General features: G+C 33.1%; 2 protein-coding genes across 3 annotated transcripts in view; one reads left to right on the top strand and one right to left on the bottom strand.

Annotated features, from left to right (window-relative positions):
- Positions 1 to 21,966, bottom strand: LOC143075269 (lithostathine-1-like). The gene is made up of 7 exons (XM_076250635.1): positions 21,857 to 21,966; positions 16,379 to 16,507; positions 8,169 to 8,294; positions 6,150 to 6,203; positions 4,595 to 4,680; positions 3,903 to 3,992; positions 1 to 429 (listed from the first exon to the last, which is right to left on the bottom strand). The coding sequence occupies exons 2-7, from the start codon at positions 16,467 to 16,469 to the stop codon at positions 220 to 222; spliced, it is 657 nt and encodes a 218-aa protein (XP_076106750.1). The 5' UTR covers positions 16,470 to 16,507; positions 21,857 to 21,966; the 3' UTR covers positions 1 to 219.
- LOC143075273 (perlucin-like protein) overlaps positions 21,928 to 23,043 on the top strand; it is a 14,747-nt gene continuing 13,631 nt past the window's right edge. The window contains exon 1 of one of the 2 annotated variants that reach the window (XM_076250640.1): positions 21,928 to 22,035. The gene's annotated coding sequence lies outside the window, so the exon portion shown is untranslated. Of the gene's footprint in view, positions 22,094 to 23,043 lie in introns of both variants that reach the window. The other variant, XM_076250642.1, reaches the window with a different exon arrangement.

Genomic DNA, 23,043 nt, shown 5'->3' on the forward strand with positions numbered 1-23,043 from the left:
TTAGTTGTCTTTAGTTCTTTATTTTATATTGACAAGTGAATTGTAAAGTCATTTTTGATACAGGGTTCTCATAAATTTCAAAATTATTTCAGCATGCACTTCACTTGTCATGTGATATATGTATATATCTGTTGTAAGAATATAAAATGATATAATAATATCTACTGATTCCACTCAAAAGTTTTTGTATTCTAATGTTTTTTTAAGCGCTATGGATTTTTAAGGTTTTGTCTTGCAGACATAGTTGTATTGCGTTTCACATGGTTGATCGTCCAAGAATCCAGTGTGTGCGTAGACTGCTAAGCATGTTCCTGAACCGTCAGGTTGTCCTGCTGACCATTTAGGATTAGAAAAAGCTGGATGACCAGTACCCCAATCCCATTTGCCGCTGTGTTTTTCTCCATTTGTCCAGAAAAAATGGGTTGATATCTGTAATCAAAGAAAAGTATGTTTTATTCAGGAAGCTGGAAGAAGTAAATAAGCGTTGAGATTATATAGATCTTTGTACACCCGATTGTAATTTTATAAATGTCTCTTTTTTGCCTTCAAAAACTGCTTACTGGACCAGCCGGGGTTCGAAACTGGGGACCCAAGCTGAAGGCAAGGTATAGTAATCAACCTCTCTTCAATGAGCTCGAGATAAACGAGTACTAGTGCAGCTAATGCTGGACGGTGCGGTTAACTGTATACTAGGTAACTTAAGGAGAAGCACAACTATACTCCCCTGTCGCACGAGGTTTTTACTATATAATGAACAACCAACATCATGTACCCTGGGTATGTATTTCTCTAACACTGGAGTTGGAATATTTGGTAAGTCCAGGTTTTTTAACAAGAGAGCATGATGGGCATTCCATAATTAATTGTTCCAGTCGGATTTCGAACCCTTGACCCCTGGTTTAGTGAGCCGTTCTATCAACTAGCCATGCAGTATACAAAAATCAACATTCAAACTAATGCCTGAGCAACATGAACTTCACCAATATCCGGTAATTATCCCACGTGCCCCGGAAGGGTAAGCAGATCTAGAAGTGGGTTTTTAGCTGGCTAATTGGTTCCAATTTTTCAACAGGAGAGCAAAATAACTCGGTTGAAATTATAGCAAATTTCTGTCAGACAACGTCATGGCAAGTTGATAAAAATCCAAAAAAAAATTACCTCATAGCAATTTTTTTTTATCTCCCGACTCCAATAAGAATGTGTCCATAGTTCAAAGATGCCCTATCGTTTTCTTTTTTCAGTGGACCGTGAAATTGGGATTAAAATTCATTTGGCATTACCAAAAGAAAGATCATAGGAAACATTTGTATCAAGTTTCTTCAAGTGGATTGGACTTCAACTTCATAAAAACTACCTTAGCCAATAACTTTAACCTGAAGCGGTACGGACGGACGAAGACCGAAAAACATTGTGCCATTAGGTTGGTCATAAAAACGTTCTGAATACGAATATATTGCAAAAATTGCACAAACCAACGAATGTCTATAATTGAAAAATGAACTGTATTATTCTATAAGATATTGGATAGTGTCATTTTATAATCAGGGTTCAACTTATTTTCTCCAAAATCTTTACATGGCAAACCTTAAACTGAAATGTTCATGTTTTTTATAAGTATTTTTGGAGGGAATGTTCAGGTAAATAAACTCCGATATAAAAATACATCCCCTGTCTCCACGCTTAACAACAACTCGGCCATGGCTTGTAAAAATCTTCTCTACAAGCCAACAGAAACCAACTAAAATTTTCACAAAATTGAGCTTCGGACTTGTGGACTCAAAAGTAGTATCATCTTGAAGGCTGTTTGTCTCCAGGTAATGACATTGTCACTGGGTAATTCACATAGTTTACCTGTAAATTAACGTCCAAGGAGCTTCTTGTTCTGAATTAATGTTATTTTAACTTGAAAACGAGTATTTTATTTTATATTCAATCATAACGTCACTTAAATGGCCATATGAAAACAAAACAATGAAAAATTAAGTTTCAAGGGCTGACAGCCGATTCTCCTATGGTTTTTCTTATCCTTTTATGAATCCATAGGGGGTCAGTAGACTAGTAAACTGTATAACGAATTTGTCGCACACGTGACTTTTCATGCTAAATTATGTATACAAATGAGCAATGAAATACAATTACATAAATCGGTAACGTCACATTTATAGTAAAACCCAATATGAAATCTATTATCCCAATATGGATCCAAAGGGGTCATCACATAAAGGCTTTAAATTAAACCAATTATAACGTCACGTAAAGGGACGTATAAAAACAAAATGCAAAATTAAAATTTTCGGCGCAAGACGTTTGCGCTTTTTCATAGGACATTTGCGCTTTTTAAACAAGGACATCTGTTCTATTTACATAAGACATTTGCGCTTTTACACTATTTGGTTTTTATTACTACTAAGTATCCTATTTTATCTGGGTTTGGGACTGGCAGGTTTGACATGACAGAGTTAAAATTTCAAAAATCATTGCATAGCACATTTCATAACACATTGATATATATGTTTAAAAGTTTATATTCAGCTAAAACTAGTAAAAGAAAACATTCCGTTTTTGCTTGATATCTGAAGCCAAAGTACTGAAAAAAATAGCTCTTGTTATCTGTTCTTACTGATATTTCGCCTATATTTCAAATCAATAATCATGTTTCTCAATTCTGGGGTGCATGTTCATCAAGATCATGATCATAATTCACTGACTGTTGTTAAAAGATAGCAAAATGAGTGAGTAGAACTGTTCATTGAAGTGGTCATGGAAGGATTCTGCACCATTTGTCTTAATAATAACAGATTTAAGTTATTCATCTAGTACGTACTATTACTTCTCATTAAAATTACAGGTGGACGACTAAAGGTAAAAGCGCAAATGTCCAGTCATTTCAATACAGGTGAATCAAAATTTAAAGCGCAAATGTCCATAGTATTTGAAGAGCAAATGTCATATCGTTTTACAGGTAAAAAAGCGCAAACGTCCTGTGCCCAAAATTTTAAGGGTGGGTCATTTGATTTATGATGTTCATGAAAATCAGAACGAAAAAAGAAATCATTTGGATTTTGGAACTACAGTAGAACAACATTTTAACATTTTTTTTATTACGCTTCTTTATATTCAATCAACTTTTACTCATTTAAAAAAAAACCAGTTTAAACAAAAAAATAACAAACTTATTCTTTACAACAGTGTTAAAATCAAACAATACAAAGAATTTTATCTATTAAAGATATCCAAATTTTGAAACTAGACGTTTATTTACAAAAATGAGAATTACTGAACATAATTTACTCATAGAGAAGGGTAGAAATATAAAAATACCTCGAGACAATAGAACACGTCCAACTTTTAAAAACCTAGAAGATGAAAATCACTTTCTCCTCTACTGTCAAATTAATAGTGTATTACGTATAAAACTTTTTTAGTGACATGGTACTAGATCATAACCCTATGTTTCCAAATCTGCCTGATACTGAAAAGCTAGTAGTCCTCTGCTAAATCCTCAAATATAAACCAAGTGGGAAAAAAACAGGTTCCCTTATAAAACAGTCTTTAGAGCTGAGGACAGGGAACTCTTCACAGCTATTTTTACTTGTATATGTGTATATATACATGTGTGTGTGTTCAACTCGGTTATTTTGGTGTTTTTGTTATTTGTGTTTATGTCACAAGTATAATTTTACTTAAATATATGACAATAAAAAAATTATTAAGATACCCAGAACATTGATGTTCATCTGTGACGTCATAGCTTAAACTCCAATGACAATAGTATAAGGAATACCAGAGTGTTAATTTTTTGTTAGTGTTGCTTGCTTAAAAATTTAATCAAAATAATCATGAAAGTAAGTTTCATGTATTTTATCCCTTTTAATCTTGAAACGGATGCTAGATATGCGTACCTTTACTTTATTTAGAGTTTTCTTTAGGAAAAAACTTTCAAAAACAAACTGTGGCCAAAACAGCTCTCCGCCTTGTGTTTTACATGCTGCCTACAATGGAAAGAATATTACAATATAACAAGAGACTGCCAATCGGATTTATTTTAGTCATTTTTCTAATATCTCAAGGACCATAACTACTGAACGGTAAAAGTGATAATTTTCAATATTGAACTTGACCTTTATTTCGTCATCGGTAACAACTGTTGAATCTTTCAATTATAGTAGGTACAGAGCGTGACCATATTAAGTATACGTCACTGAGATTTTTCGCTATATATTGTATATACAACTACTTTTTTTCACATGAAGAGCAAAACAAAAACACCTAAACAGGCAAATAAACAAACATACTTTAGACAAATTCTACGTCTTTTATTAAAGGACTTGTTGATAAAAATCCAATCATGAATGCCCTCAAAATATGTTTTGAAAAAAAGTGTTTTTATATGAAATATAAAGCAAAAAAATGCAGATGACAATACTTTTGGTCAGGTACTGTACATAGTTGTGACATTGTCAAACGGGTAAATGACTTTTTTTCAGACATTCAAAACATCTTCTAAATCTGATTTTATTTTTGGTAAGTATCTTTATCATGTTAATGGTTAGATGTGATAAAATTAAACATATAGAAAACACAAATAACTTACCTGGGCCCCACTGTGGGATTGTATATCAGCAAATGCAGATATGTAGTAACAGAAATTAAACGCATATCTCCAACCTGGTTTGCATGCTGAAATTAAAAAAAATAGAACATTATACATTGGAAACTTGCAGACTCTGACTGGCCCTTTTCTTTAAAATTAAGTTATTAGTTCAAGGGACAGTGAATGGACTGTATCACAGATTTTGGTTAAATTTGGCATATAACTGAATTATATGATGAAAATTGAAAAAAAGTAATACCTTTATCTCCTATATTTTCTAAAATATTACTGGTTGCATTCTTTCAAAATAGTTGAACATTTGTATAGGAAGCACATGAAATCTATACTTGTCGTCCTTCCCTACGCCTATTACATATTACGTTATGATGCAATTATTACCGAGTCTGCAAGTAAAGGGAACGTAACAAAAATCTATGCAAACTCACTGACATTTTTATGTATTAACCATTACTGACAGCATTCATTCAAACGAATATTTCATGAAATGTTTTTATAAATTATATCAAATGTTCGACATTCCGTCCGTAACAAATCGTGCACGCTCAATATCTAGAGCTAGAGTACAGTGATAATTGGATACTTTATAATGATCTGTCCGCTCTATATTTTGAGAACCGTCATGATTTCAAAGTTTATACTTGATATGAATATTAACAAACACCAGAGGGTATGTCATATTAATGTATGCACCACTTTCTAGGACATAGTTCAAGGTTAAAACTTTGGTTTCAGTTGTTCATGTCCTATTAAACATGTTAAAGGTAAATATCTGATGCGTTAAGCCTTTTTCAACTGAATTATTTAATATAAATAATAACAATAATTTATAGTTCGGTCTTGTGTTGTAATGTTACACCACTGTCCCAGGTTAAGGGAGGGTTGGGATCCCGCTAATAATGTTTAACCCCGCCACATTTTGTATGTATGTGTCTGTCCCAAGCCAAGAGCCTGTAATTCAGTGGTTGTCGTTTGTTGACGTGTTACATGATTTGTTTTTGTTCATTTTTTTGTACATGAATAGACCCGGCCCGCTTTATTTTTCTCCAATTCAATTGTTTGACATTTGTTATTTCGGGTCCTTTTATAGTGACTATGCCGTACTATGGGCTTTTCTCATTATTGAAGGTACTACGGTGACAGAGTATAAGTTGTTAATTTCTGTGTCATTTGGACTTTTGTGGAGAATTAAACTTTTCTTATTGGCAATCATACCGCTTCTTTATTATATTCATACTTTATGCATACATATAATATTATTTTACATATTAATTATGATGCATAACAATTACTATAAAAATGTACTGAAGATACAGTAATACAAATATAAAGATAGTTTAACATGATATAGATTTTTAAAAGTTATATGGGGATTTTTAGGAAGTTCAGCTCAATTTGCTAATATTTCGTATTGCATAACGAAACACATATCAGCAAAATTCAATAATGTATGGCGTGAACATCAACAAAACTAGTGTTTGCAGAAGAAATGTCACTTTCAAAGAAGAAAAAGAGTGATAAACATAATTATACTCACATCCTTGTTCCCTGGCTGATATTTGTACTGGTGCTGGTCCTGTTCCGCTTGATCCTATCAATTAAATAATATATATTGAAAACAAAAACAAAAACGATCATTTAACGTAGAAAATAAAAAAATATATGTATTTCTGTAAAGCTGAGAATAAATCGTTATGGTCCTTGTTTGTCCCCATCCTCATTAGGATCATCACACAACACTCGCCAGTTAAACCCAACAAATCCCCAATGGTGCCAACCGTATCATAGTCATACACCTTATCGCTAATCCCGGCTGACCCGGCCTTGAACTTTTGACGTCAACAACAATCACTTTTCCATTGTGGCGTCAGATATTTTGTTTTGTGACGTCAAAATTTTACGGGAACCTGTGTGATATCCAGTAATGGCGGAAAAATAGCGATAAGGTGTATTGACAATGCCTATGACTCAGACCGATATGGTTGGCACCATGGGAACGATTATTAAAACTTTTACACCCATGAGTCAAAGTTAGTAAGACTATTACAATACATGGCTGACACAATATAAACAAAAAATCACAAAAAAATAATTAAAATACTGAACTCCGAGGAAATGTCAAAAAGGAGAGTCCCTACGTAATCAAATCAAAAGTGCAATCACATCAAACAAATGGAAAACAACTGTCATGTATTGCTGATTTGGTACTACAGCATTTTCTTAATAAAAAACAATGACCATGTCATGGTTGGGACCATAGGGAAGATATTTTAATAAAACATTACACCAATCAGTCAAAGTCAGCAATAACCATGTTATGATAGAGACCATGGGATTAATTATTAAAATATTACAATAGTCAAAGTCAGCAATGGCAATGGTTGACGCTGTGGAAACGATTATTAAAACATTACACCCATTACATCAGTCAAAGTCAGCAATGGCAATGGTTGACGCTGTTGAAACAGTAAAACATTAAAACCCATTTATACATCAGTCAAAGTCAGCAATGACCATGGTTGATGCTGTGGAAACAGTCAAACATTACACCCTTTACATCAGTCAAAGTCAGCAATGACCATGGTTGACGCTGTGGAAACATTAAAACATTAAACCAATTACATCAGTCAAAGTCAGCAATGACCATGGTTGATGCTGTGGAAACAGTCAAACATTACACCCTTTACATCAGTCAAAGTCAGCAATGACCATGGTTGACGCTGTGGAAACAGTCAAACATTACACCCTTTACATCAGTCAAAGTCAGCAATGGCAATGGTTGACGCTGTGGAAACAGTCAAACATTACACCCATTTATACATCAGTCAAAGTCAGCAATGACCATGGTTGATGCTGTGGAAACAGTCAAACATTACACCCTTTACATCAGTCAAAGTCAGCAATGACCATGGTTGACGCTGTGGAAACATTAAAACATTAAACCAATTACATCAGTCAAAGTCAGCAATGGCCATGGTTGATGCTGTGGAAACAGTCAAACATTACACCCTTTACATCAGTCAAAGTCAGCAATGACCATGGTTGACGCTGTGGAAACATTAAAACATTAAACCAATTACATCAGTCAAAGTCAGCAATGGCCATGGTTGATGCTGTGGAAACAGTCAAACATTACACCCTTTACATCAGTCAAAGTCAGCAATGACCATGGTTGACGCTGTGGAAACATTAAAACATTAAACCAATTACATCAGTCAAAGTCAGCAATGGCCATTGTTGACACTGTGGAAGCGAATAATAAAACAATAACACTAATCAGTCCTGATAAACTTTGACCATGGTTGACATCTTTCAAAAACAAAGAACGCAGTTAGATTATTTATGTCGTGCATTTGTTAAGCTTGTGACGAATGTCTGAATTTACCTTCTTTCATGAACATGAATCGAGTTGGAACCTTATTTTCTGGTAGATTTCTTAATTTGTGCGATTACTTTTAACCATTACACCCATCGGTCAATATCGTAATTTCCCAGTAGGTTAACAAAATGAAAGTTATTTCTGAAACATTGAAAGTATCTAATTACAGTAACATACCATGAGTTGGAGGTGAAGTTCTTGTTTCTCCAGTGACGTGGTTTATATAGATGAATCCATTCATTTTACCATCAAATTTTTTCTCCCAGCCATATGGTAAACCGCGTTTTAGTCTAAAACTCTCACCTACAAGAAACACGAATGAAAAAAGTACTTCAGAAATGTTTGTTAATCCAATTGTATTTTCATTGGGCAACCTGACATTTTTATATTTTCTTTCATTACGCAAACAATTGAAGTAGAACACTGAACAAAAATTCAATAATGTGTTCTTTAAATAAAACGATAGATGTTGTGCATTTGGTTAATCGATCTGCCTCGGCCATTTGTCGTTTCTTGTTTTTTTCTGTGTGCATTCTAAGTCAAGTATTATTGATTTTTATGGTCTGTAGACTAGTACTGTATAATTATGGTTTGGTGATACTTGTTAATTATATCATTGAACCGGATTTTAGTTCATACTTTTCACGTTTTTAAGGGCATCCGATACAGTTTCTTGATATAATGTCATTTTTATAATTTCGAATTATGTTGTAGGCCTTGGCGAGTTATAACATAAAACACAAAATAAAACATATAGGTCACCGTGCTTGTTTTCGAGAAAATTGAGGCTGAAAATTGGGGATTTGTGCAATTTTGTAAAAAAATTAGGCAATGTTATAAAATTTTTGGAGCAGATATTCTTCGTCGTAAATTATTAAGATCGGGTTCAATCTGAAGCTGTGATAAGTGACAATAAGGAAAAAAATAAATCACTACACGAATAACTATAAAATTATTCAAGCCTTGCTTGACATTGCGGACCAGATGCTCAAAGTGATATTTTTGTAAACCTAAAAAAATGGAAAAAAAGTGTTTCTGAAAATGTCATTTTTATCATTTTCTGCATAAACTGCATTTTGTCATGCTTTCTCCAAATCTCAAATAAAAAAATATAGGTCACCGTGCTGGATTCCATGATAATCGCGATTTATCCTAAAAATTGCGTCTCCCTTTTGTAACCTCAACGTTAGCGCTAAAGTGCACGACGTCGCTGGCAGACAATTTCGACGTTATCGCTTCAAATTACCGGCGATATTTTTCAGATGTATAAATATTGCTTGTAAAGTACTATCTATAAATTGGTAACATTGTTTTCGGAAATAAAATCATGTGAATAACAAATACCTCTCTGTGTTTGTGGTCTAGGTGAGAAACATCTCAAGAAAAGTTATAACGGACTGTTGATAATTTTTACGGCTTTCAAAAATTAAAGACTGGGCAATTTAGAACACGACATACAGGTACATTTACTGTACACACTCGTATATTATTTCATACCGAATATTGACCTCTAGATGTTGTTCTTTGTTTTGTTTTGTTTGGTTGGCTGCTGTTTCATTACACATACTCCTTAAAATCATTTTTTCCGTTTTTATCACTGAGAAATCCGTTTTTGTTGATACAAATTAAAAGTTAACGTCGTTTGGACAGTAATCAAATTTGACGCGCATTGCAATTTGAATTAGAATTTACGTTAGGACGTAAAACATTTCGAATGCGAATTAAACTAATGCGAATCGAATTCGAATTACGTGTGCACTCAGCATTATCATGCAAACGGAACTTCTTTTTTTGTACATAAATTGCAGCACATAAATTAGGCCGTTACTTTTCTCATTTGAGTTGTCATTTTGTGACATTTTATAGCTAACTATGCGGTATGGGCTTTGCTCATTGTTGAAGACCGTACGATGACCTATAGTTGTTAATTTCTGTGTCATGTTTGTCTCTTGTTGAGATTTGTCTAATTGTATACCACATCTTCTGTTTTATGTGGTCAGAAAACAGAAGCAAAATATTACAAAGGAGAATCTCCAATTTGCTAATGGATGCTTTTGTCCAGACAGAGAAACTATAATTTTGAAATTTTTGATTTGGCAAAAAAACGATTGAATTAATAGCGAGAGGACTGGATATATTACGATTAGTTGCGATTAAAATCATTCTCTCATAGCGTAATTTTTTGGGTAAATAACTATATATTTTTTTTCACCACAGCGCGTACATAAAATACCGCACGTCCATTCCCCTGTCTGTCCTTCCGGACTTCTGGTTAATTAGATTTTTTTAGTGTACAATTCTTGCCAACTTTCTATAAAACTAATATCGTATTGACACGTTCGAAAATCAGTGCATATCAACTATTCTGTAAAAGAGTTATGCCATTTGGAAATATTAATTATATTGGAAATTGCATTGTATTTTCTGTCAATCCGTCATTTCTTTAATATATTTATAAAAAAAAAATTAAGAACAAAATAAGCATCTTATGAAAAAAACCCATAATACATGTTTTTGAAATAACACAGGGTTTGTACGGAAAGTCATGCTAGGTATATCCTGACTCATTCATTATTCTTGCACAATAGCAAGTTTATATATCACAACATGTTTTATATGATCCCCAAATTGAATCTCAAAAAAAATTCAAGAATTCAAAAATGAATTAAAGAATCATCACGAAAAAGTTTACAGATCCTCTGAATAATTTAACTAAAAAGTATGTGAAATTTTATGCAATAATTATAAATAGTTTCTGAAATACGGCGCGACATGTGACCCCCCCCCCCCTTTTTTGTCATAAACTCAATAACTCTTAAATCAAATTTTGAATCATTCTCAAAAGTATATACAAATCTTCGGATTAATATAACTAAGAAGTGTGTAAAGTTTTGAGTAATAGTCATATATCGTTTTCTAGATACAGTGCGAACTGTGAAAAAAACTGTTTTAGTTACAAAGTCCGGTAACTCAAAAATGATACAGATCGTTTGACCATCATGACTGAAAAAACAACCATTTTCTATGGAACGCCATGACTGCCTTATGTTAATGATCAGCATTATATGCAGTGCTCACACCATTATATTAAGTGCTCACAACATTATATTAAGTGCTCACAACATTATATGCAGTGCTCACACCATTATATTAAGTGCTCACAACATTATATTAAGGGCTCACAACATTATATTTAGTGCTCACACCATTATATGCAGTGCTCACATCATTATATTAAGTGCTCACAACATTATATTAAGTGCTCACAACATTATATTAAGTGCTCACAACATTATATGCAGTGCTCACACCATTATATTAAGTGCTCACAACATCATACATTGTATTAAGGGCTCACAACATTATATTAAGTGCTCACACCATTATATGCAGTGCTCACATCATTATATTAAGTGCTCACAACATTATATTAAGTGCTCACAACATTATATTATGTGCTCACAACATTATATTAAGTGCTCCCAACATTATATGCAGTGGTCAAAGCATTATATGAAGTGTTCAAAACATTATATGCAGTGGTCACAACATTATATGAAGTGATCACAACATTATATGAAGTGCTCACAATATTATATGAAGTGCTCACAACATTATACGTTTTTTGTTGTATGATGAGATTAATTTGTTGTATGATGAGATTGATGTATGATGAGATCATTCGGTAAACATCGTTTTTAGCGGAAATTACCGAATCCATAATTTGTAAATTACGGTAATGCCCAGCAAACAAATTTAAACAGTTATTAAAGTCATGTGATCATAAGACAGTATACAATATTTAAAACTGATTGAAATAAGTAAGGAAAAGATGAAACTAAGAAGTGAATGATTAAAGTAGTTCTGTTCGTCGTAAGAAATACGAATGGCAAAATGTAAGTGAAATAATAAAAAGTTTATTTAATGAAATATCGAAGGGAAATTTGTATGACATATTCCTCGAGTTCATTTCCTACTGAAGAACTTTAGCAAGGTGCCACTTTATAGTCCGTACTCAGTTTAAAAAAAGCTTAATTACCTTTTGAATAAAACAGTCAGCTTTCTATAACACATAAGCGTCATATTACGCTAGCTTATACATGTCATGATTGAGTGTCATGATTGAGTCATTTTTGGCATCCATTTTCAGAATTTGTCATTTCACATGAATAAGTATCTAACAGATATGGAAAATGCAGTTTAAAGCATTTCATTGTAGGTGTTTAACATAACTTTAGGCAGCAACCATTTAATTTTTTTTGGGGGGAGGGGGGGGGGGGGGGGGTGGGGGCTATTGATTTTTATTTTTTTCGCGACAAGTCGAAAATATTTTTTTTAATTCAATTTTAGCATTACATATATTGGCAGCTAGGGGTGAATCAACCAAATTTTTTTTTTCAGAATCAAAAACAAATTATTTTTTTCTCCAAAAACTGGAAACGCACTTTTTTTCAAAAAAATCCATAAATTTTACCCTTTCAAAACCCAGTTTAACATTATTTTCATTTAAAGTTATCATCTCTTATGAAAACTGAGTTTGTGGGGATGAAAAACGTTTACTACGTTTGTTCGTCATTTTGCACGGTTAATATATATAAAAAAAGTGGTATGCTTGATAATGAAACAACTTTCCACAAGAGACAAAATGACATCACAGAAATTAACAACTAAACGGCCACAGTACGGCCTTCAACAATGAGCAAAGCCCATACTGCATAGTCATGCAGCTATAGAAGGCCCCGAAATGATAAACGTAAAACATTCCTAATTTATGTACAAACAAACGATCGAAAAACTAACATGTATATAACACATTAACAAACGACAACCACTGAAATAAAGGCACCTCCTGACTTGGGACAGCCACATATACAGAATGTGCGGCGGGTTTTAACATGTTAGCGGGATACCAACCCTCCCTCTAACCTGGGACAGTGGCGTAACAGAACAACATAAGAACGAACTATGAAAATCAGTTGTAAAAGGCTTAACTCATCAGATGGGTACAAATATAAATCCATCTACCAGAAAATAGAGTAGACGTGGGGTGCTACTTCTATATCCCAACAACAAAAAGACACTATAAGTACTGATCTGAGAGTACTCGCAATTACTGACATGCAGCTAGTTCAAAGCCACTAACAACTAATAAAAAAAAACATGCATCTAAGTTTTGCATTTAGGTAAAGATTGAAACAAACTGTGAGTAAAATAGAATGATTTACTATTATTGGATAGTAACGATTGTCCATGAAAAAGGAGTCATTTTCAATGCTCTTCAACTTTGTACTTGTTTGGATGTATAAATATTTTGATATGAGCGTCACTGATGAGTCTTATGTAGACGAAACAAGCATTTGGCGTACTAAATTATAATCCTGGTACCTTTGATAACTACTTGACCTAAATTAATTCTGGTTAAGGCAGTGGCGGATCCAGGGGGGGGGGGGGGGGGGGGTTCCGGGGGTGCGCACCCCCCCTTTATTTTTGCCGATCAATGCATTTGTATCGGGACATATGTTTTGCACCCCCCCCCCCTGCACCCCCCTTTGCCCTGGGTTAGCACCCCCCCCCCCCCCTTTTCGAAAATTCCTGCATCCGCCCCTGGGTTAAAGTACATTAAGATACAAAATATAATCAACTACAAGTCATAGAAGAATAATATCTTTTAGATCGCACTTCTTTGATAACAATGGACCTCGAAAAAAGATTCAAATTTGTGTTTAGGTCCAGATGATAGCAACAACACAAAAAAGAGGAATGCTATTTGTTGCTGAGCACTTCCTTGATTTTATTTTAAGTCCACACAATTTATTTTGTAACGGAAGCACAAAAAAAAAAGATACTCATTATTATGTCAATATATAATTGTAATATAATTATATTAATGGAGAACTTCTAGTATTGTTTTACTGTGAATTCTTCTCGTTGTTGTGATTGGCGTTCTAATTCTTCTCACATACAAGCTTGTCTATAGTCTGAGGATTTCTGTTATTTTTGCTACCAATTTTTTTCCATATCCCATGTTAGGATCAATCTAAAAGGTTGAAAATTTCATATCTGAATATTTTTTTCGTTATCTGGAAAGTTACTTTTGACGGCGGATCTTGATTGTTTCTGTGGGGCTTCTTTCTCATGGATAGGGATCACTCACGGGGAAAAAAATGGAAAATTGTCGAAACTAATTTGACTTTTATGTATACTAGCATAAAATCGAGAATGGAAATGGGGAATGTATCAAAGAGACAACAACCCGACTCCATAGAAAAAACAACGGCAGAAGGTCACCAACAGTTCTTCAATGTAACGAGAAATTCCCGAACCCGGAGGCGTCCTTCAGCTGGCCCATAAACGAATATATATTAGTTCAGTGATAATGAACGCCATACTAATTTCCAAATTGTACACAAGAAACTAAAATTAAAATAATATATTAAGAAAAACAAAGACCAGAGGCTCCTGACTTGGGACAGGCGCAAAAATGCGGCGTAGTCCGAATTATATTCTTAAAAGAATTTAAATTCACAAACTAGTTTTTTTGCACCAAACATTAATAACCGTTTAAATTTGTTTGCTGGGCATTACCGTAATTTACAAATTATGGATTCGGTAATTTCCGCTAAAAAACGATGTTTACCGAATGATCTCATCATACATCAATCTCATCATACAACAATCTCATCATACAACAAAAAACGTATAATGTTGTGAGCACTTCATATAATGGTGTGAGCACTTAATATAATGTTGTGAGCCCTTAATATAATGTTGTGAGCACTTAATATAATGGTGTGAGCACTGCATATAATGTTGTGAGCACTTAATATAATGTTGTGAGCCCTTAGTATAATGTTGTGAGCACTTAATATAATGGTGTGAGCACTGCATATAATGTTGTGAGCACTTAATATAATGTTGTGAGCACTTAATATAATGGTGTGAGCACTGCATATAATGCTGATCATTAACATAAGGCAGTCATGGCGTTCCATAATTTTCAGTTTAATGATAATATGCTGTACCATATTTACGACGGGCAGACTGACGCGGGCATTTTTATACCATTTTACGTCCTGTCAATTTTTTTACGGGTGTATAAACGTATTGTTTGCTATTGCCTTTTGTTAGATAAAATACGTGCAAAGTGGAGGAAATAGGAACTTTGTTCTTTTATAAAAGTTGTATCATTGTTTATATTAGCGGCATACCATTATTTTTGTTTACATAATAAATAAATTGAATAAATTGTTCAGAAAGGAAATTGACTTCTTCGTGTACATACATTTTCGGTATTTGTTTTAAACTATCATTGGTTTTCTGTGCTGTAATAAAATGTCAGAAAATCGGATCCGGACCAAATCATGGATGATGAATGATAATAAAATTTTAATTGACATGCATGATATTAGTAACACCAAAAGGATCAGTCGTCTTGAGATTGCTCACTATACGATATTTGTTGAAGATCTCAAAGAAATAATAATGTGTTTTATTTCTTATTTAATATGTTATTAGACTGTTATCCTGTTAGAATCAAATGCACTGACTAATATTAATGGCGTAGAAATTAGCATGCGGGAGAAACAGAAATTGGAGCATCGAAATTCTACATTACGTTTCTTATTACGGAAAATGACACGCATTACGTCCCGTAAAAAGTGACGTTTTGCGGGAATTCAAACGCTTAACGACGCGCCAAGAGTTAACTCCCTTGAAACTGTATCGGATGCCCTTAAAGTTATAACATGACAAATTTTAAATGCCAGTCTTATATCTTGAAAACAAGCACAGTGACCCGTCATTAGTTTGCTTGTTTAGTTCCTTTATATACTATCAACTCTTTGCTCTTGTAGAAGCATGAAAAGTCATACATACGATTGGATGTAATACAGAATATAGAACAATAATTATTGCCAAATAATAGGTAATAAGAAATGACTGATATTTTTTCTGTCTATGAAGAAATAACATAAAAAATGTGGTGCACACTGAATAACGCGCGTAGACACGTTACATCCAAAATTAAATAATTGAAGAATAGAGATAAAAGAGTAGACAAAATAAATTATAAAGAATAATGGAGTGAATATATTGTTACGGTTACGGTACCTCCAAAAAGAAAAAAAAGAAGGGTAAATACACGATTCAGATCACAGAAAAGAACAATGTCCAGTTTATATCAATATAAAATTACATAATAGCCATTGCTTTTGAAGATAAAAAAGAAGAGAATTCATTACAGAAATGAAGTCCCACAAAAGCAGCGCTGTACACTCGAAGGGAGCAAAATCAGGATTCTATTGATAAAATTAATAAAAACGAAAAAAGGACGAAAAGAAATGTACAATAGATTTTTCTAGAAAGAGAAGTTTAAATATAATGCTTACTGTTCCTCTTATTTTTATGTAAAGATTTGGCTTCCACAATAAGTGCTGCACAAAAGACGACGAGAAGTGTTACCATAGCAACACGTGTCATGATGAATTACTGTCTGCTTTCTGTCTTGATGAAGTTGTCTGAAAAACAGAGAATAAAATTTAAAAATAAACAAACCGTTTGCTGATTTTTTTTATGACTGTAAATACACTATCTTCAAAATAATTGTACTTAGAATACAAAGGTACATAACACTTGCATGCGAGTAAACTTCTATGGAAAAGGAGGATATGTGATCTTGCTCGCAGTGTTTTTGACTGTGGGTGAAGCCTGAAGGTTCGTTCACATGTGTTGGACTCGCATCCATGGCGGGCTCCAGATCTAAGTTTTGTCTTCAAGTGTTTTTTTTATTGTGTTTATTGGCAAAAAATACATTTATAGAATAACTAATCGAAGAATTCAAATAGAGAAAAATATTCAACGAGTGACCGAACAACACATTAATTCACGAATGCGCGTAGCGCATGAGTTAAGGTTACACGATACCGAGTGGCATATCTCCCGATTTCAAAAATGTTTAGCACACGTGTTCTTTGAATCGAGTTACATCGGAATATCTAATAAAAAAATGTGGGTCACTATTTTTTGTTTTCTTTGTAATTTCATAGGAAAACTTCAATTTTGGCCACAAATTTACATAGGTATAAAAGGAAAATGCCCTTTTTTCGGCCAACTTTTTTAGATTTCCCAATGAATGGCTATGTTCTTATATACGGAGAAAAACAAAAAAACTCACATAATATCCAGGATTGCATACTGAATCCATACACGTATACAAACTCATATGTCACCATCCTTGTTTTTGAGATAAGGCAGCAACCATTTGATTTTCTGGGGGGGGGGGGGGGGGGGCTATGTTTTTTTTTTCTGTACAAACTTTTTTTTTCGCCTACAGCGAAAAACAATCTATTTTTTCGCGACAAGTCGAAAACAATTTTTTTCTTTCAATTTTAGCATTACATATAGTATAAAATATAATATGTTCTGTTCTGTTCTGTTCTATAGTGGCAGCTGGGGGTGAAACAAACAATTTTTTTTTCTCAGAATCAAAAACAAATTATTTTTTTCTCCAAAAACTGGAAACAAACTTTTTTTCCAAAAAAAGCCATAGCCCCCCCCCCCCCCCCCCCCCCAAAATCAAATGGTTGCTGCCTAAATGGCTACAAAGTTGATCGATACAATAGAATTTGACTGTCACACAGAAAACGAGTGACGTTATAGTATACAGAATATAACGTTATTCCTACTCAGAGACATGGAAAACAAAATATGTGTCGGGATCTGAATGGTGTTTTTTTTTTCATTTCCCCTGTTGGGTTTCGTATATTTCCTAGTAATGCAATATATAATAATAAATTCTATTGATATAATTTTATTTCGTCCTGCAAATGGAAATTTCACTCACGCTAATCTTGTCTGATTTTCACATCAATCAAGCATATACTTGAAACTTGCGTGAACTGGTTGGTTCCACGTGAATCTTAGGTTAATAGTTAAATCACCGGAATTTTGTACACATAAAATGCACGTCAATTTTTTGAAACAAAATTATTTCAATAATATCGTTATTGTAAAATATAATTAAAATCATGAAAAATACCTTCACATTTTTGTAAAGTTCACGTGAAAATAACATGAAAAATATCACGTGAATTCATTCGAATTACTGATTTTTTTAAACTCCAGCCGTGTGTCTTGTTTCAAAATGAATTCTCTTCTTTTGAGAAATATTTATTTTGTCATCCTATTTTTCACCTCATAGAACAGTCCGTACCTGTGGTTTTATTATATACACTAACTTTTATGTATCAGCATGTTTTCATTTCATTCTGTTTCGTTTCGTTTCGCTTTTATTTCGTTTCGCAGTTTACAGGTACCCCTCTTTTTGCCCCTTTTCTATTTTTGATATTTTTATCAAAAGTTTAAAAAATCAAACATTCAAAAAGTGAAATAATCAAAATTGCACGTTAGGTTTAGTATTTTTAAAGTTTGATCAAAGGAGTAGGTCCGGTAAGGACCGATTTTGGCCTCAAATTTCAGGTTCATCTGAAGAAAGATTTTGACCCCTTTTTAAACACTTAAGTGTCTATTTTATTTGAATCAATTAATTTATGTGAAAGATTTAAACTGGTTTATTCATAAAAACGCACCGATTCAAGCTGCAATATGAAAAATCTACCAAATATGCCGAAATGTCTCTTTTCAGATGGTTTTTGTCAAAAATGAAAGTAGCCGCATCCGTGTTCATCCTCAACCTTTATATATGTTATGTACTATCATAAAATACAACTTACATTTCAATATTAAGGATGAACACGAATGCGGCCACTTTCGTTTTTCACGAAAACCGTCTAAAATTTAACTAAAATGCTAGAATTATGAAGATTTCAGTAATTTAACATGCCTTATTGGATTAATGGTGCTAGTACCCGATATAGAACAGAACAGAACAGAACAGAACAGAACATATTTTATTTCCAATTAAGGGCCCACAAGGGGCATACAGAGCATACATGAATAAGGAAAAAGAATATTAATTTGCATAGATACATAGATACAAACAGTTTTTTACATACAGTTACAATACAATTACTAACTCATATTCACTTTAATAAATTTACCAAAAGCATTAAGGACCTGATTGTCTTCACAGTTTAAAAAATAAATAAATTTATGCTGATTATCAAGTATAGAAAAATTTGGAATTCTTTGGCAAACAAAATCAAAGAGAGCATCTCTATCTGATTTAAAATTTTCACAGTTAGTTAAAAAATGGATTTCATCTTCATTATATGTGCATTGTATTGTCAAAAACAGCCCATTTTTATGTAGCAGAAGCATTTTACTGTCCAATAAATAACTAAAAGTTTACATTTTAACAATTTTGTAAAACTGCTATATTTTGGCGCCAAAATGGGGTCTTACTGGACCTACTCCTTTCTAAACTATCGAATTTAAAAACGATATTTAGAATTTTAACACAATTTGAAATTTTGATATTTTAAAACTAATCTTTTTAATACAAATGTGTTCTTATTCAGTGAAAATGGGCATCACTAAACTTTGAAACATAAAATGGACCATATTTAAAAAAAAGAAAACATTCAAGACTAAAAAAAAAAATTGCCTTAATTAGCACAATGTTTTTGGTTAATTTTTTTTAAACTAACAACCACATTCATTCAAGATGACGTTTTTCATTTAGCGGAATCAAATATCATGCCAAAAATCAACTACTGCATGTAACATTCTGTTATATAATTCAGAGGTATGGGGAGGTTATAATGTCTCTTGTAATAAATTACAGTCTTCCTTATTTAATCTTGAAAATGTTTTTAAAAATCTTAAGTGTGAGAATCTCCATCTTAAATTTTCTAAATTTATACTTGGTGTACACAAAAGGAGTGTCAATTTTGCTGTATTATCAGAACTGGGACGTTTCCCCTTACATTATGATATTGTAAAGTCAATTGTAAAATACTGGTATAGATTTGAAAATCTTACAACTGATTTCAGTCTATTGAAAGATGCTTATAAATGCAGCCAAGAGCTTCACAAATCTAACATAACTTCTTGGTTCTCATTTGTTAAAAAAGTATTAGAAGTTTTTGAAATTAAACAAGAAGTAAAACATTTCGGACAATACAAATTTTTGAACATATCTAGTAAATTAATTCACACTAAATATATTAGCAATTGGTATGCTAGCCAAAACAAAGCTTCTGATGGAAAACTGTTTAATTATGTAAAATTTAAGCAGAATTTTGGTTATGAAAATTATCTTTCTTTAATTAAGAACTTTGATTTTAGAAGATCTATATGCAAATTACGTATTTCTGCTCATAAGCTTCAAATTGAAGTTGGTCGTTTTTCAAATATTCCACGAAATGAAAGAATTTGCAAAAAATGCTCCTCTGGCTGTGTTGAAGATGAAATCCATTTTTTAACTAACTGTGAAAATTTTAAATCGGATAGAGATGCTCTCTTTGACTTTGTTTGCCAAAGAATTCCGAATTTTTCTACACTTGATAATCAGCATAAATTTATTTATTTATTAAACTGTGAAGACAATCAGGTCCTTAATGCTGTTGGTAAATTTATTAAAGTGAATATGAGTTAGTAATTGTATTGTAACTGTATGTAAAAAATTGTTTGTATCTATGTATCTATGCAAATCAATATTCTTTTGCCTTATTCATGTATGCTCTGTATGCCCCTTGTGGGCCCTTAATTGGAAATAAAATATGTTCTGTTCTGTTCTGTACTGTCCTACCTTTTATTGTGTTTGCACTGTATAATCCTGACCTTTACACAATCCAAAATTATTTTGTATGGTGGAATCCGACATTGTTATTACCGGAAGTGTTGCCGTGGGGTTCTACGTGCTCTCTATTTTCTCGTGTCTCTCGGAGCTCTTAGTCATCTTTATGCAAAGAGCGCGGAAAATTTTATCTTCTATGACAATGATATTACCGAAGAGTAACGAATGTTATGCAAATCAGGGATCCTCATAGAAACCAAGATGGCGGTTTTACAATGTAAATAGTCTTGAAAAATGTGAAGGTCAGGATTATACAGTGCAAACACAATAAAAGGTAGGACAGTAGTGGATATTTGGACTGGATTTTTCTTCCGTTAATTGAAAAACATCATCTCGAGTGAACGCGGCTTTAAGAAAATTTTGACAAAAATCATTGTGCCAATTTAACTTGACGGCGACGTCTGTGAAAACTGTTTTAGGGTTGTCTGAACGAAAAAGAGATTTGACGTTTTTCCACTTATTAGTATAATATTACACACATATGTTACTATTTTATGTTTATAGTTTTATCGGGTTTTTTTTGCCATGATATTATTCATGCTCATTCTTCATTCTAGAAAATTTTGCTATGTATTCTATCAAATTAAATCGTAATCGTATTTGTGTGTAACCAAGTACCAAGTAACCAAATGTACAACTCTACTGATAGTAGTCCAAATTAATAATTATGACGTCTTGGAAGGCTATTTTTTAATTTTTGCAGGCGTCAAAGAAAAAAAATATAAAAGCCTTTCAAGATGTCATAATTATTTGGGCTATACTGATAGTCGACTTTATTATTTACATTTCATTGTTAAAATGTCTGATTCCTGCTTCAACATCATAACACCGAACTGGTTCCCATGTTCCAAGTACAAGTATATATTAAAGTCAAACAGTATAAAAATAAAAATTGATAGGCTAAATGCTATCGACAGACATGACAGACTCCATGAAGTTTAAATTGGTTAGATAAACGGATTTATCGGCCACTCCAAGCATATCATTTCGTCCCTGAAATGACTTACAGTAAAAATCATTTGAAAGATATTACGCAACATACAAGTATTTTTTGTATCTTCCTACATATAAGTACATCTTACAGTTATTTTACATCATTTTGACATACCTGTTTTTCAAACCTCCTACTAATGTCTGTCATCAAGCGCGCAGTGACGTCAGTATGAAATGACGTCATAAAGTGACGTCAAAATCACACGATAAACAAATCAGAAAGACGTTTTAATCAATGTGGCGTATTTTATGACTTGAAGAAGTTCTTTGATTCAGAAAACATTCTGATTGCTGGTAGGTTCAAGTAGCAAAACTAAATGTCCCAAAGACAAAAGTGCACAAAGGCGTCTAGGTATCTTATATTATTAAAAAAAAATGTAAGCACAAACTGCAACAGAGGGATAGGGAAGTGCTACCCTAGTAGGTCTGTTTAGTGTTAGGGGTTCATAGGCCTTCATAGGGCGAACCCCTGACGTAAATTCAAACCGATTTTCAGCACTTTTTTTTGTTTCAAAATTTAATGTACAAAACATGAAATTTACTGGTCATGTTATTGTGATAACATGCTGCTTTTTTGCATGAAGAAAAGCGTCTACAGATACCGTTGTTTTTATTTATTTTTCTCTCGCTGTGATTACTGTGAAGCGTCACACAACTCACACTTACAGCAACATGGCAAAATGTAAAAAAATGGCCTAACTAAAGCTCCATCAGTCATCACCATTAATTTGTTATAATTTTGCCTAGTCCTTATGGCATGGGCTTCTCAGACTTTGATCTCCACACATCCCGAACACATGCAAGCCTCTAGTGTTCATTGTTCCAGGTTAGTCTAAATAATTATGACATCTTGAAAGGCTTTTTTCTTTGACGCCTTACATCGTAGCAGGAACTTGAAGGCGTCAAAGGTCCTCAAAGCAAAAAATTAAAATAGCCTTCCAAGACGTGATTATTACTTGGACTACGTTCCAGGGCAGGTGTGAATAACATACGTATATCGATTGGATTATAAGACAGAAGTGAGAGTTCAGGCGCGTAGCTCCCTATACGCCAACACGCAGTTGCGTGCACATCAATTCGGCATGCAAAAAATAAATGGCAAAAAAAAAATTTATAAATTAATGTTTTAAAGGAAACACATATATGTAATCGCTTTTTTAAATGATGTAATGTCATTAAATAGCGGCATTTGGTTTCAAAATTAAAGTTTTATTGGAGATGAAAAGACAAACAGTAACTTGCATCTATTACAAGATTTGAATTTGTTATACTCTAGTAGTTTCGAAGCACATTTTACAGAGT

The sequence above is a fragment of the Mytilus galloprovincialis genome, chromosome 5, assembly GCF_965363235.1.
Source record: "Mytilus galloprovincialis chromosome 5, xbMytGall1.hap1.1, whole genome shotgun sequence".
In the NCBI taxonomy this organism is placed as follows: Eukaryota; Metazoa; Mollusca; class Bivalvia; order Mytilida; family Mytilidae; genus Mytilus; species Mytilus galloprovincialis.

What these genes read in the sequence shown, in the direction of transcription:
- LOC143075269 (XM_076250635.1), bottom strand. Translation starts at nt 16,469, where the DNA reads ATGACACGTGTTGCTATGGTAACACTTCTCGTCGTCTTTTGTGCAGCA. An exon ending in ACATAAAAATAAGAGGAACA is followed by an intron (nt 8,295 to 16,378) that starts GTAAGCATTATA and finishes TGTTTCTTGTAG; the next exon opens with GTGAGAGTTTTAGACTAAAA. An exon ending in ATCAGCCAGGGAACAAGGAT is followed by an intron (nt 4,681 to 6,149) that starts GTGAGTATAATT and finishes TTTTAATTTCAG; the next exon opens with CATGCAAACCAGGTTGGAGA.